The sequence below is a fragment of the Rhipicephalus microplus genome, chromosome 2 (assembly GCF_043290135.1).
Source record: "Rhipicephalus microplus isolate Deutch F79 chromosome 2, USDA_Rmic, whole genome shotgun sequence".
Taxonomy (NCBI): domain Eukaryota; kingdom Metazoa; phylum Arthropoda; class Arachnida; order Ixodida; family Ixodidae; genus Rhipicephalus; species Rhipicephalus microplus.
This window is the reverse complement of record NC_134701.1, coordinates 254,904,051-254,917,033: the sequence shown is the minus strand read 5'-3', so window position 1 is coordinate 254,917,033 and position 12,983 is coordinate 254,904,051. Positions and strand designations below refer to the sequence as shown.

The following is a 12,983-nucleotide window of genomic DNA, read 5'->3' as shown; positions in this document are numbered from 1 at the left end:
ATCGCCTAAGTTTTAGGCGATACAACAGTCAAGTAAGCTGGCAAAAGTGTAGAAAACGTCAAATATTGTTTTTGACCGTATTGCAGAAACTGTAAGATAAATTAAAGACAACTAAAACAAGATAAAAGGTCGCATTTTTCCGTCAGTGGGATCCGAACTCACAATAATAAAAGACGCGTTCAATGCTCTTTCATTCGATGTACGATGGTAGACGATTCTCTGTCCACTTTGACGGGTGTTTCTCTGTGTCGCTGGATTCCATGCTGACCGGTTGTGCTCTCGCGATCTCCTACGTCAGCATAGCTCTGACCTACTGGACTTGCCCTACGCCATCTCCTCGCAAGTGGTGCCCCGTCCTCGGACTCCTGTGACCGTGTTTCCATCTTTCCTATCTCTCCTATCCCCTCATATGTCCTCGCTCGCTGTCCCAGCGCATCTCTCTCTCTCTCTTCATATACCTTTAATTCTATCTTTTTAATCCCTCCTCACCCCATCCCTTGTGAGATACTGTTGAGGTGTCACACGCTGATGCAGACAGTTACGGGACTCACTTTCTCTGCTTTTTCCTCTTATAACCACTTCTTCGCCTAAGTTTTGTCAAGCAAAAAAAAGTGCCTCAAAATAAGTTTCTCGTACTTCATTCACGACAGTGACAAGCGTGATTCAGTTATTTATCAGGAACGTGTACCTTAATCAAGAATCGCAACAAGCACCTGAGGTACAACGTTCGTACAGAGGTAGTTGCGCCCAGTGAATACATACCGTTGACGACGAGGGAAACGGTTCTGTTGACAGTCAATGCCCTGTTGGACGCCTCGCACGTGTAGTTTCCGGAGTCCCGCATGGACACGCCTTTCATCGTCAGCACCGAGGAGTCCTCGAGGCTCTGCAGAGACACGGACGCACTGCGCGCCACGGTGTGACCACCCCGTGTCCATCGTAAAGTGATGGGCGGGTCCCCTTGGACCACGCTGCAAAGCATTTTCACGTTCATGCCTTCGTTCGCCGTCAGCACGTCAGGAAGCATCTGGCTGTCAATAACCGGAGGCACTGAAATAAAGAAAAAGTCTCTTCATCACATGGAAAGAGCCTGATAAGACAGTGCGCATCAGAGCCAGCTAACTGTCACTACCGCCAAATATTGTTTCTCAAATGAGCGAGTGACTTATCTTCGTGGTTTCCTGTGTGCGCGTGAACCCACGCTTGTTAAATTATATACGTCCAGTCGTCAGAAAACCTAATATAAACGCTTAGCAGTGTGTCCTCAAACAGTTTGATCGGTACTAGGGCCATGTAGCTTTGGATTCTGTTACCCATGCATGCCGACATACTATTCAAGCGTGTCGAAATACTATTTCGGCAAAAGCACCCAGCGCTTCACCGCTCGCTTCACTCAAACTAGTCCAGGTCACGCGTGAGTGTACGTATTAAGCTTGCTCTGGACAGTAAGCTGTAAAGTAATAATTGTTGAGATTTAGCGTAAAAAACCATCATATGAATATATGAGAGACGCCGTAGTGGAGGGCTCCATAAATTTAGACCACGTGGGATTCTTTAACGTGCACCTAAATCTAAGCACACGGGCCTCAAGCATTTTCGCCTCCATAAAAAGTGCAGCCGCTGCGGCCAGGATTCGATCCTGCGACCTACAGGTCAGCAGCCGACTGCCTGAGCCACTAGACCGCCATGGCGGGTCATGACAGCCAATAATCTCAACCCTGATGCTCGGTGGGATTTGCGGGGCCGATAAAACTAATGACCCGGATTGATGCAGTTGTGTAATACACTGGTATCGCTATCAGTTCTTGTGCCTTCTTTCAATGTCTTTCGGACGAAACAGTGAAGTGTTCTTCTCCACACCGGTTATTCATCTCCCTTGAAACAACATTACCACGCTGACTCGATCATTCTACAAACAGATCGAAGTAGGCTTGATACACATGGCCAGTCTAGTCCAACAGCTGCCGTAGCGCTTTCGCCGAGCAAATCACACCAGCTTGTTTTTTTTTTCTTCGGATCTCGCTCGGGAATCGTTCGAAAGCACGCGCACGTACGAGAAACGTGACTTCGAAACCGATCTTAACTCGCACCAAGGTATAGAAAAAAAAAAGGAAGGAAAAGAAACAGTGCCGTTTGAAGAGCGATGAGGCTCGTGGAAGAGTGGCAGGATGAAAAGGGAATATGGGAAGAATTCCGGAAGGGGCCTGACGGAGAGGAGTAATTCAACGAGTGAACACTAGGGGGGTGGGTGTGTGGAGGGAATGTGGGGATGGTCGGGGATAGTGAGGGACAACGCCTTCACGTTTCGTCCGAAGCTTCCTTCGAAATCCCCAAGCCACGGGGCGTCGTAGAAGCCTCGAGGCGCCCTCCAGGGGGCGCTGCTGTAAATGCAGAAGAAACGGGCAAACGGAGCGGCAAAACGGCCTCTCTTTTTCCCACAGGAACCAAACCTCTTAAAGAACTTGTGGAACCTCGTACCCCCTTTCTATGCAACCCCATCCTCCTCGATGACTCGAAACCCGTCTTCTACTTGCTTGTGTGGCAGCGGTGGCATTAAGCCCCCATTCCTCCCGTCGTTTAAGGCTGACCCGCACCGGAATACTGAGCGGTTGCTGTATACTAACCGTGCCGAGCGCCCGGAATCGCAAGCGTGTGCACAGATCCGGAGCATAGGGAGGTTTTGCCAGGGCGCATACTCCTTTGCAACTTATGCCTATATTTTTTTTAATCGCCACGGTTCGCTCGCAGATAAGGTTTCGACGTGGAAAAAAAAGTCGGGATAAGAAAACATCCCAGTGATGTTTTATGGGGAACGTCGGGAAGCTGGGATGCGTGCAAGTCAGGGTTGGCACGTCTTTTGTCGAGATTCTGTCTAGGAAAATCCGGCGTATCCAAGCAGCTGGCAGGCTTTGCTGCCGCTAACGTGGCGCCTATACACAGTGCCCTGTTGAAAGCCAATGCGGGCACGTATGCATCGAACGCGTTTTCTCGAAGCGGCCTTGCATAATGTGTAAACTATAGAAAAAGACGGTGAGCGTTAGCTTAAAGAACTACAAACTGGGCAATTTCTGAAAGCATAAAAGAATACATCCAAGACGCGAATGCCGAGCTAAGAGAGAATGTGGAAGCAAACATGGGAGAGACATGGAGCCTAAACCAACGAACGGCCAGTTTGCTTGCTTATGTAACGAGCAATGGGAAGGGGCCTACAGAAAAAGGGCCGAAATGGACGCAAACTGAGGCAAAGCAAAAGTGCAGACTGTCATGGGAGTGGCACATCAGGGTTAACTTAAAAGAATGCAGAAACGAGCATTATGTTTTGCGCCAGTAAATAGTTCGGTCTCATTCACAAACGTTCGCTACCAAAGTGCTGCAGCTCAGATGACCCAGGAGTATTTTGAGAGCACCGATTTGAAAGAAACATTGAAGTTAGCACAGCGGAAAAAGATTAGGTGCCTGTTTAACGAGTATATTCACAACAATGACTCAGATATCCGACGCAAAATTTAGGCTTTCTACAGATGCCTATGCACGAAATGGAAAGTTGGGAGTCACCTTTCTGGAGCACCAATCTGCAAAGAAATCTATACACCTTTCCACTGTAGGAAGCCGTTTAGTTGACAAAATTCACATTGGTCCGGTGGTCCAACCCGAGACCAACGCCTTTTCCCGTTGATCACTCTACCAGACTTAATTCACATCTAGTCTTTTTTTATTCAAGCTCTGCATGTTCGGATCAATTAGTGTGTCGATGATTTTCTTAGAGCCTCAGCATCAAGATAAATGCAATCTATATACGGCAACAGCAAACTGACATAAATAGATTATATTTATTCTCTCACAAACTTCACTTAATCCAACACTGCAGACCAACAGCAATAATGCAAAGCTGAGTCATTATTTTCCGCAAATGCCCAAGCCAACGTCTTCTCTATATAAAGGGGAAGCACAGTACCAGCTGACAAAGACGTCAGATTACCCGCTGTCTCGCGTTCTATTTCTAGCTGTCAGAACTGGTTATCTCCACTAACATAACACAATAGCGCTCATATACATATACAAGATTGTATGTTAGAGAACGCGAAGGGCGTAAAATTAATCCTCAGCCCTACACGTTGCGTCAGACGTTACTAATATCTAAATCTGCAGCTTCAAGGCGACAATCAACCAAAAAAAAAAGGCGATGGAATTTAGGCTCATTCACACGCTAGTAACGTGTTGCCGATCCTGCTGTTGCTCCGAGAAAGCAAATATGAATTTAGATATGTCTGCGTTGAATTAGGCTTTGCGGAAACTGAGCACTATAGCAACGCTTATGCCACGCGCTCTTAGACATAAATATAGATAAACGAGGTAGCTCAGCTGCTCAATAGTGATTTCTGGAACATAAGAAAGAGCGCTGTTATCAATAATTCTCCGATCATATACTGTTGGCAGATGTGTCTCCAACCTGCTATGAAAAAGAGCACTTTGCTCTTAAACAAATTGTCTTCTATGAGTTTGAAATTATTATTTTTACATTGTGTGCCACCTCCAGTCTACCTTAATAAGAAGTTCTCATAGTAAATCAGAGTTAGCGTCAGAAAGGAGCGCGAAAAACTTGCACAATCCTTCCTCTTCTCGTATGCAAATAGGTTTGATGTATATAGACGACTGACGTCATTGGGCGTATAGGAAGATAAAGCGGAGTCATAAAAGCGTGCCCGACAATGAAAACAAAGTAGCTGGGATTTTAAAAAAGGCACCTCTTCCTCTCACATTCACGGAACAGCACAAAAATGTATACCGTGCATTAGCATTTTACCTTCCTGTCCGGAAAGGCTAAAATCCACATCTGTTACCACTATGCGAGTCATACAACATCCGGGAGGAAGGGAAGCCACGACACCTTCGCAATAAATTGGGGCACCTGCGTCATATCAAAGCGAGGGCGCCTGGCCTGCTTTTTTTTTTGCTTCTGTTAGTTGATGAGAGCAATTTCGGAAAGGAGAGACATACAGCGTTAATCCCATTAAAAATAAAGCACGGAACAAGCAGGACATTCTTAGCCCCCTTTGTCAAATCACGTGGAATGAATAATTTACGGAGTGCCGGCGCTACTTCGAAATTCATTTCTCTTCTTCTTTTTTTTTCATTCTCGTCGACCCGCAACGTATGCAGGGGCAGTTACAAGGGAAGACAGAACCTTCTCCGTAGGTACGTTCACAGAGATGCATCGTGGTAGACAATGAGCCACGGGCAACTTTTACGTCTTTCTCTCTCTCTCTCTTTATCTATCTATCTATCTATCTATCTATCTATCTATCTATCTATCTATCTATCTATCTATCTATCTATCTATCTATCTATCTATCTATCTATCTATCTATCTATCTATCTATCTATCTATCTATCTATCTATCTATCTATCTATCTATCTATCTATCTATCTATCTATCTATCTATCTATCTATCTATCTATCTATCTATCTATCTATCTATCTATCTATCTATCTATCTATCTGTCTATCTATCTATCTATCTATCTATCTATCTATCTATCTATCTATCTATCTATCTATCTATATTTCTCTCTCTCTCTCACTTTTTTTTTTCTGCGTGTTCGTGGTTTACCGAGAGGGAAGGGACACCCTTAACCTGGCCGACGGAGGTGCCCGTACAGAGCGTAATTACCTCGAACCCTGACGAAGGTGTTGCCACGAGCGCTGAGGTTCCCGCTGCGTGCCAGGCACGAGTACTCGCCCTCGTCAGAGGCTCGCTGAACGTTGTGCACGCTGAGCGAGCTCTGCGCTATCTGCTGTCGGTGGTTGGTCGGCAGCTGGGAGTCGCCTGCGAACGGGAAAAACGTGCAAAGGAGCTTCACCCGAAAAGGCTGCGGGCGTGAACACGAAGAAAAAAGGGAAATAAACCGAAAGTTGGTGGATTTTGGGAGGCAAAGGTTAACCTGCGTTAACAGGAACCTACGTGTTGCATAACTAGAGAGCGGAGCTAGATGACGTACAGTCGTGTTATGTGCAGAGGAGCACTGCCTAATTAGGACAAAAACAACGGGGGCAGATTTTCAAGTAACACAGCTTTATGCGTAGTGATAAAACTTTACAAGTGCCAGTCTTTCTGTTAAAATATGCCACTTTTTTTAGTTAAACTTTCAGATGACAGACAGCGCCTGTGTCGTATAACCTCACGTTTTTCATGTCTTGTCTGCCCTAAATCTCATGATAGGCTACTTCTTCATCCATTCCTGCCCCCATCAATGTTGCACTGATCATGTAGACACTTACATAACGCGTCCACTAATTAACTAGACCCAGATGCATACTTAAAGCACAGGACACATCTTAAGGTAAATACCATTAGGTATTCACGAAAACTGATCGTGCAAACACCAACACGAAAGAGAAAACAACATGACGCAAACAAGTCGCATGTAACCAGGTCAGCTTTGTTAGTGAGAACAGTTTTCGGTGTAATCCTGCGTTTAATGTATGCGCTGGCTGTTGGGTGATTCTTGAAAGATACACGTCGCTATCCTCCTATTCACTACAACGTTTATAGAGGAATGATTAGCGAATAATGCTGTCACCATTGTTTTGTTTATATTAATGTTTGACTTCTTGTGTAATTGTACATAGCGTCAAAGAATTGCGAGACTCATAAATGTGGCCACATATATTGAACGTAAAGAGAAAGTGAAGAAGCTATGAACTGGCACTTCACAGACACCTTTGCTTCAAGACAACGTTAACATAAAATAATTTTAACGTATTCGCTAAGATACATACTGATTAACTACTAATTAACGACAACTTTGTGCACTAGAGTGCTCCCTATACACAATGTGTTGGCGTAAAGGCCAATTCCCACAGGAAAAAGTAACGTTTCAACCACAAAGAAATAGTTTAGCCGCTCATAAAAAACTAACTGTTTCAATACGACAAACTAGTAGGTCGACGGTATAAAATATTTTGTACTCCGTAACGAAAAAGGTGGACAGAGTAGGATAATGAAAATAAAAATAGCAGCCAAATGACATGCCAGCGTAAACTCTCGCTGCATGTGATCACAAAGCCTGCCACAAATTTATGATCAGTCTTAATGGCAGGTTTGATTGTCAGCTTTCTCATGTGTAATCAACACCGTATCATACACTTGGTGCTACCATTCTTGGTTCTCGCCACAGGAACGTTTGCGACGTCGAACGTTTATTTCCTATGCGAGACAAGATGAATTGAATGTCAGGGTTATCGTATTTCAGCTTGATTTTCAATGACATTGGTTTACTAAAACGAAGTATACTTAGAACGTACAAGAATTCGATTTCTAAAACAAGGTACCATTCGTTTCATGGCCGATACTCCGCGCTCTGCTGCGACAAGTTAGAGAAGGACAACCAACCACTCATACAAGGGTGGTACCGCTTCCTTTCCCACCTTTGAACCACACGACGCTGTGTATAGGGTAGCCCGCGACGGGGCAGACCACCCTTAGCGTAGTGCCGGCGACAACGGAGACGTTTCCCATGGGCCGGATGACGGGTGGACCGTGCACGTTCACTCGGGCGCCGTGGCGAGCTTCACCGACGGCATTCGCCGCCGCGCAGGCGTACAGGCCGCCGTCCTCGACTCTCAGCTCGGTGACGTTCACGAAGCTCACGACCACAGAGTCGGCAGTCACGAAGTCGCCCACGCGGAAACGGTGGAAGTCCGGCACCGGCGCGTCGTCCAGAGTCCAGGTGACCTGCGGCAGCGGGTTTCCGGCCGCCGAACACCGAAGCGACACCGACGCACCGGGCTGCAGCGTCTGCTCCTCGAAGACGGACGTCAGGAAGGGTGCCACGTCTGTAGGTGAACACAAATTATTCAATGCTAAAGTTTGGGCTAGTTCGTGGCAGCCTAACTGATATATCGCAACAAGAGGGAAACAAACGCACCACGAGTAGACACGTAACCAGGATGTGCTCTAGACATTAAGTGAAAGATCACTTTCAGTAGACTCGTTTGGTAAACTCTCAGGAAATGCCTAGCACCCATTCAATTTACTTGTCTCGTCCTCGTGTATATTGTATTGCGCTGGCTAAGATATACAAGTTCAGCGAGTACAAAGCCGGCCCCATACACCGTCTCTTGTAATCGTTACACACCAAGGTGTCTCAGTAACTGGAACTTCGGGTTACTAAATATGTCGCTGATTGAATTCCCGGCTACAGCCACTGAAGGCATGCCAATGCGAGTGAAATGCAAAGCACTCACGCTTTTTCTTTTAAGCGCACGTCACCGGTCATGGTGATCTAGTGACTGTGGTAATCTAGTGCTCACCCGCAGGTCACGGGATCTAATACTGGCCGCGGCAGCCACACTTTCTATGAAGAAGGAAATGCTTGAAACCCGTTGTTTAGATTCAGGTCACGATAAAAGAACGCACGTGGTAGACATTCTCGGAACCCGTTACTGTAACACCACTCATAAATTTATAATCATATCGCGGTTATGGTACTTTAGACGCATAACATCAACAATTGTTAATATTTATTTGCTCGGTAAGCAGCTTACGCTATTCAAAAATAACCCGAAGCTCTTCTCAAGGACATTTCTAATAATTTTTCAACATTAAGAGGTTAAACACTGTGAATCAAATAATTTTGACAGAGTATCTAATTAAGCATGGGGTAAGCTTACGTAGTGCATGCTAAAGTTCGGGCTGGTAAGCACCACAAAAATTGGGGGGTCAAATACAGCAAGTGCGAGAGGGGTGAACGCAAAGCAGGGAGAAAGCGGGGCGAAACATACTAATGGACAGTGATGGGAGAGGAGGTTTTTGAAACGTCATTGAAGGTGAGGAAGAGGGAAAGAAGAGAATAGAGGTTAAAGCCTTGCATAGTACACTACAGCAAGTGAGTAGGAAAAGTAAGTGATGATAAGGATGAGAGAAAAAAAAAAAGAAATTCCACAATCTTTGATGTTTCTACAGTCATCGCACTATTAGTGGGTAGGTGCACTATATTTTGAAACTTGATAATAGTCATGTAAATATTCGACTTACAATGAACTTCCTTAAATGCAAGTTCGGGAATTGCATACGTTTGCTACTGTGACGAAAGAGAGAACAGAGCAGCAGTACCTCAGTGTAACAATGTAACTTTTATTGTGGTAGTGAAACATCGTGTCGTGCGATAAAAATATAGGCCTCACATAGAAATGTCCGTGAAACAGAACTCAAGCTCCCTGATGTGTGCCAATCATGCACTCTTGGCAAGTATTCCAAGAGATTCTTGGTGGAGTCTACTCGTAATACATCTTGAATTGTATCGGAAGGCACCCGATATAACAGCATTGCCTTGGTTGCATGAATGAAGATATGTAATAACGTAGAATGTTCTTAAATTTTAGTTTGCACCTAAATTATAAGGACAATTGAGTTTAATAAAGCTGCCGAGTGTTTCCTAGTTTAACTAGGCAATACCCACGACTATACCCTGCAAACTCACGTAGCTTTAAATATGAAAAAAAAATGCAATGCGAATGAGATTGCAAACCTATTATTAGTGATGTACTCCACTCCACGACAGGACAAAGTTGTTATAAATATTATATTTACTTTTTTTCTATATTTTTCCTTTTACGTGGTGTAATTCGCGTTGCATGTTTGTTAAATATCTCCATTATTCTCCGGAACACTGATTGGAGTAATAATAACAATGTCCAAAGAGCAGTTTAAAATCTGCAGCAAGTTGAACTACCAAGCATCGAGGTTCTAACTAAGTATTGCTGTGACGTGAAGTTAGACATTATAGGTGTGTAGCACGGCATGCTGAAAAACATGTTGCAAAATGAAGTTGTACGAGAGATACTAGACGCATTTGGCTTTAAATAAGAATGTACTTCAGTGTCATTATTTTATCTGTCTCGAACTTTTTATTTGGTTGCTTCTTTATACTTGGTTTTTGTCTTAATCTCTTTTATGTTTTAATCTTCCCTCAAACAACGTCCGCTCTGCCTTGGTAACATTGTTCCTAGGGGCATTTTCTCTCAATGACTGACGTAAATGAAACAACTTCTTCAAGTGACCTTCCACAGCGGTATTCTATATCTTGCGAGAACTCAGTATTGACAATGTTCATCAGCTAAGTTACGCAAATAGCAATCGCACAATTTGTTCATCTCGCAAATCCAAATTAATCAACCAGTCTCTCCAGCATTGCACTTAGAAGCTTATAACTTGATTCTAAGTCCATCTGCGAAAAAGAAAAGAAACTACCGAGCCTCGTGGCCTTGAGCATTTTTTTTCTTCGAATGCGTGGCTTTTTCGGTGTGATCGCGCACGCACGCGCGTACAAGTAGCGCGCTCCCGCGGCTATCTCGGTAACTTGACTTTTCGGTCAAAGACGCACAGACGATTTTTCGCTCACAACCAACGGGGCCGACAGCGACGGCGAGATTTCTGCGACACTAGCTCTTTAACGCTATTGCGTTAAACATGAACCGGCCAACTCACACCGCTTGCACCCGGCGTTCATTAAATATATGTTTCACTTTTTGTGTTTCACAGCTCTGTTTAAAGCAGTCAGACGCAGACTCATGGCTGCTCCTAAGTACTCAGGCGGCGGACACGGTACTGTTGCAGATACACTCGGGGGAAATGACTTGAAATTTGATCCGGGATTACAGTTACCATTTTAAGCGTGCCGGCGCCGCAACACTCTCAGAAAATTGCAAACTAAAGAGCTAGAGCGTAGTTAATTACTCTGTTACGCCAAAGTTATCACGGACATCCATCTTTATCATCCGTGTGCTTACGTAAACGCCAGGGAAGGACACTTTCTTGGCTAGAAGCTCTGTCCACCTCATGGTTATTATACTTATAATTTTATTTTAAAGATTAGTAACTCGGCTGGGCGTTCATCCTGAATGTTTAATAAAATCACATAATCTGTCAATGTTTTGCTAAAAATAATGTGCTGTCATATGGTTAACAGTAAAGTGCAACAGAAACGGACATAGGAAAAGAAAAAAAATGAGTTAGTGTCTGGGTTTATACCACGGTGCTTAAAAGAAAAAGACAGAAGTAAAATAAAAACGAAAGTCGGGAAGCTTAACCAAGCTTTGACTCAGCTGGGTACTCTACATTTTGAGGGGGGGAGAAGGAGGTATAATTGCAAAAAAAAAAGATAGAAAACTTCACGAGTGCTTGTTAACCGGAATCGCGACACCATGCTGTTTAGTTTAAAGCTGATCATTAATTCATCTTACTTTTCTTTGCGCTTGAAAGTGTCTATCTTGGCCAGACAGCATGAAGTATAGGATGTTATGGCATTAAGTATCAGATGTGGACGGTTGTGTAATAGCATTGTGTAAATTGTAAAACGAAGCGATTAATAGCTACGACTAATGAGATATTAACCTGGTAGCGAATATTGCCCAACAAATGTAGGGGCTTCACTTCGAAATGTCGCAACGCGGTGCCCGGCCTAAAGGCATGGTGCAGAAATTATTTGCTGCATTATACAGTGAACAAGCCTCGATGACTTACAGAGCGATACAGCGAACGGCGAAAGACTTAATGGCGCTATAATTGACAATTTAAAAGCGAAGCAAAACTGCTGGCCACTGCTGAGGAATCGTACATAACCTCCAGACAGGGCGATATGAGGAGACATTTTTATTGATATTGTTGAAATCTTACTGTTCTAGAAACTATCTTCGTTTTGCAATGAGTAACCGGTAAACGAAAACGTGGGATAGTGTAAGCGATGTAGCAATATAGGAGTCTCTACTATTTTATAAGTACCTAAAAGTTTTGCCTCTACACTTGTATCCTAATGAGTAAAAAAAGTTAGCGTAGCGTGATCTTTTAAAGCACCAACGTCGCTTCTTTGTAGAAGAGCAACATAGCTTACGGATGACGTTATTTTGCTACCACGAATGTGGTCGCTTTTGTGAACGATTGTAAGGAGCAGCGGCAAGTTTCACTGCTGCACCTGCAGCCAACTACCAGATGAATAAACGTTAATATCCAGAAATTCATCGTCGGCCTACTTTGCTTTCTTCCCACACTTACGCGAATCGGGACGCGTGACGGGTCGTAAACTTTCATAGTCTGACAAAACAGAGCGATAGTGTATTTGCACATGCATCATGTGCTTCGCATGACTTATCATATAGGTTGCGCAGAGATGGTCCGTGTCCTTCTTGAACGAAGCAATGAAAGGAAATCAATTATACATATACCTTCGACTGGACTGCACGTACAAGTTTCCATGGTGATTTGTCGAGCGAAATCGATTGGTACGTAGACGTATAGTGAAGAAAATTCATTTTTTAAATAACATTGCAACAGTGCACAGGGCAATACATTTTGAGACAACAAATTTTTCAGCGATTGTGAGACAATAGAGCAATGTTCTATTCGAAATAGAGCAATGCCGCAAGTGGCCTAACAAAAATTGCAAGTTTCATTACACAATGAAGGACCCTGCCCCTTGAACATAATTATACTTCATGAGAATAAGGAGGCAGGAATATTACGTGTTGAAATATGCAAGAGTGAAACAATGCTTTGAGGCATTATAAACTGAGAACACGGACATCTATCGGACAGACGTGAAATTGATTTTTAAAATATTGTTTTCGTTGTGTTAAAGATCATTAGGGTACGATACAGAGTCTATGAAAAGCCCGTACTATTTTCTCCCACTGTCCCCCTCTACCATAATTGATTGGAAGTTTGAAGAAGGAGTGGGTTGCATTACAGAGGACCACGATGATCAGCCTTCTCCACCGGCCATCTCGAATTTGTGGCGTACTTTGCCAACCTGCACCTGTGAAGAGTGCTTTGCCTGATAGACTTGGTTCTTGCGGCGAAACAACAGTAAAAAAAAAGACACCTTCTAACTGCTTCGCCGCAATAAGTTTATAAGTGAAGCAAAGCACGCTTTACAGGCACAAGTTCGCAAGGTATTTTATGAGTTCAAAATGAATGTTATTCGC

At 43.9% G+C, this 12,983-nt stretch overlaps 1 protein-coding gene across 1 annotated transcript in view; it reads right to left on the bottom strand.

The window, feature by feature from the left end:
* Positions 1-12,983, bottom strand: part of LOC119169268 (cell adhesion molecule Dscam1-like) — a 269,223-nt gene that overhangs the window by 61,200 nt on the left and 195,040 nt on the right. The window contains exons 8-10 of the mRNA XM_075880053.1: positions 7,431-7,838; positions 5,674-5,829; positions 763-1,050 (exon numbers count right to left, since the gene is read on the bottom strand). Of these exons, the coding sequence (XP_075736168.1) occupies positions 763-1,050; positions 5,674-5,829; positions 7,431-7,838 (852 nt within the window). The remainder of the gene's footprint in view (positions 1-762; positions 1,051-5,673; positions 5,830-7,430; positions 7,839-12,983) is intronic.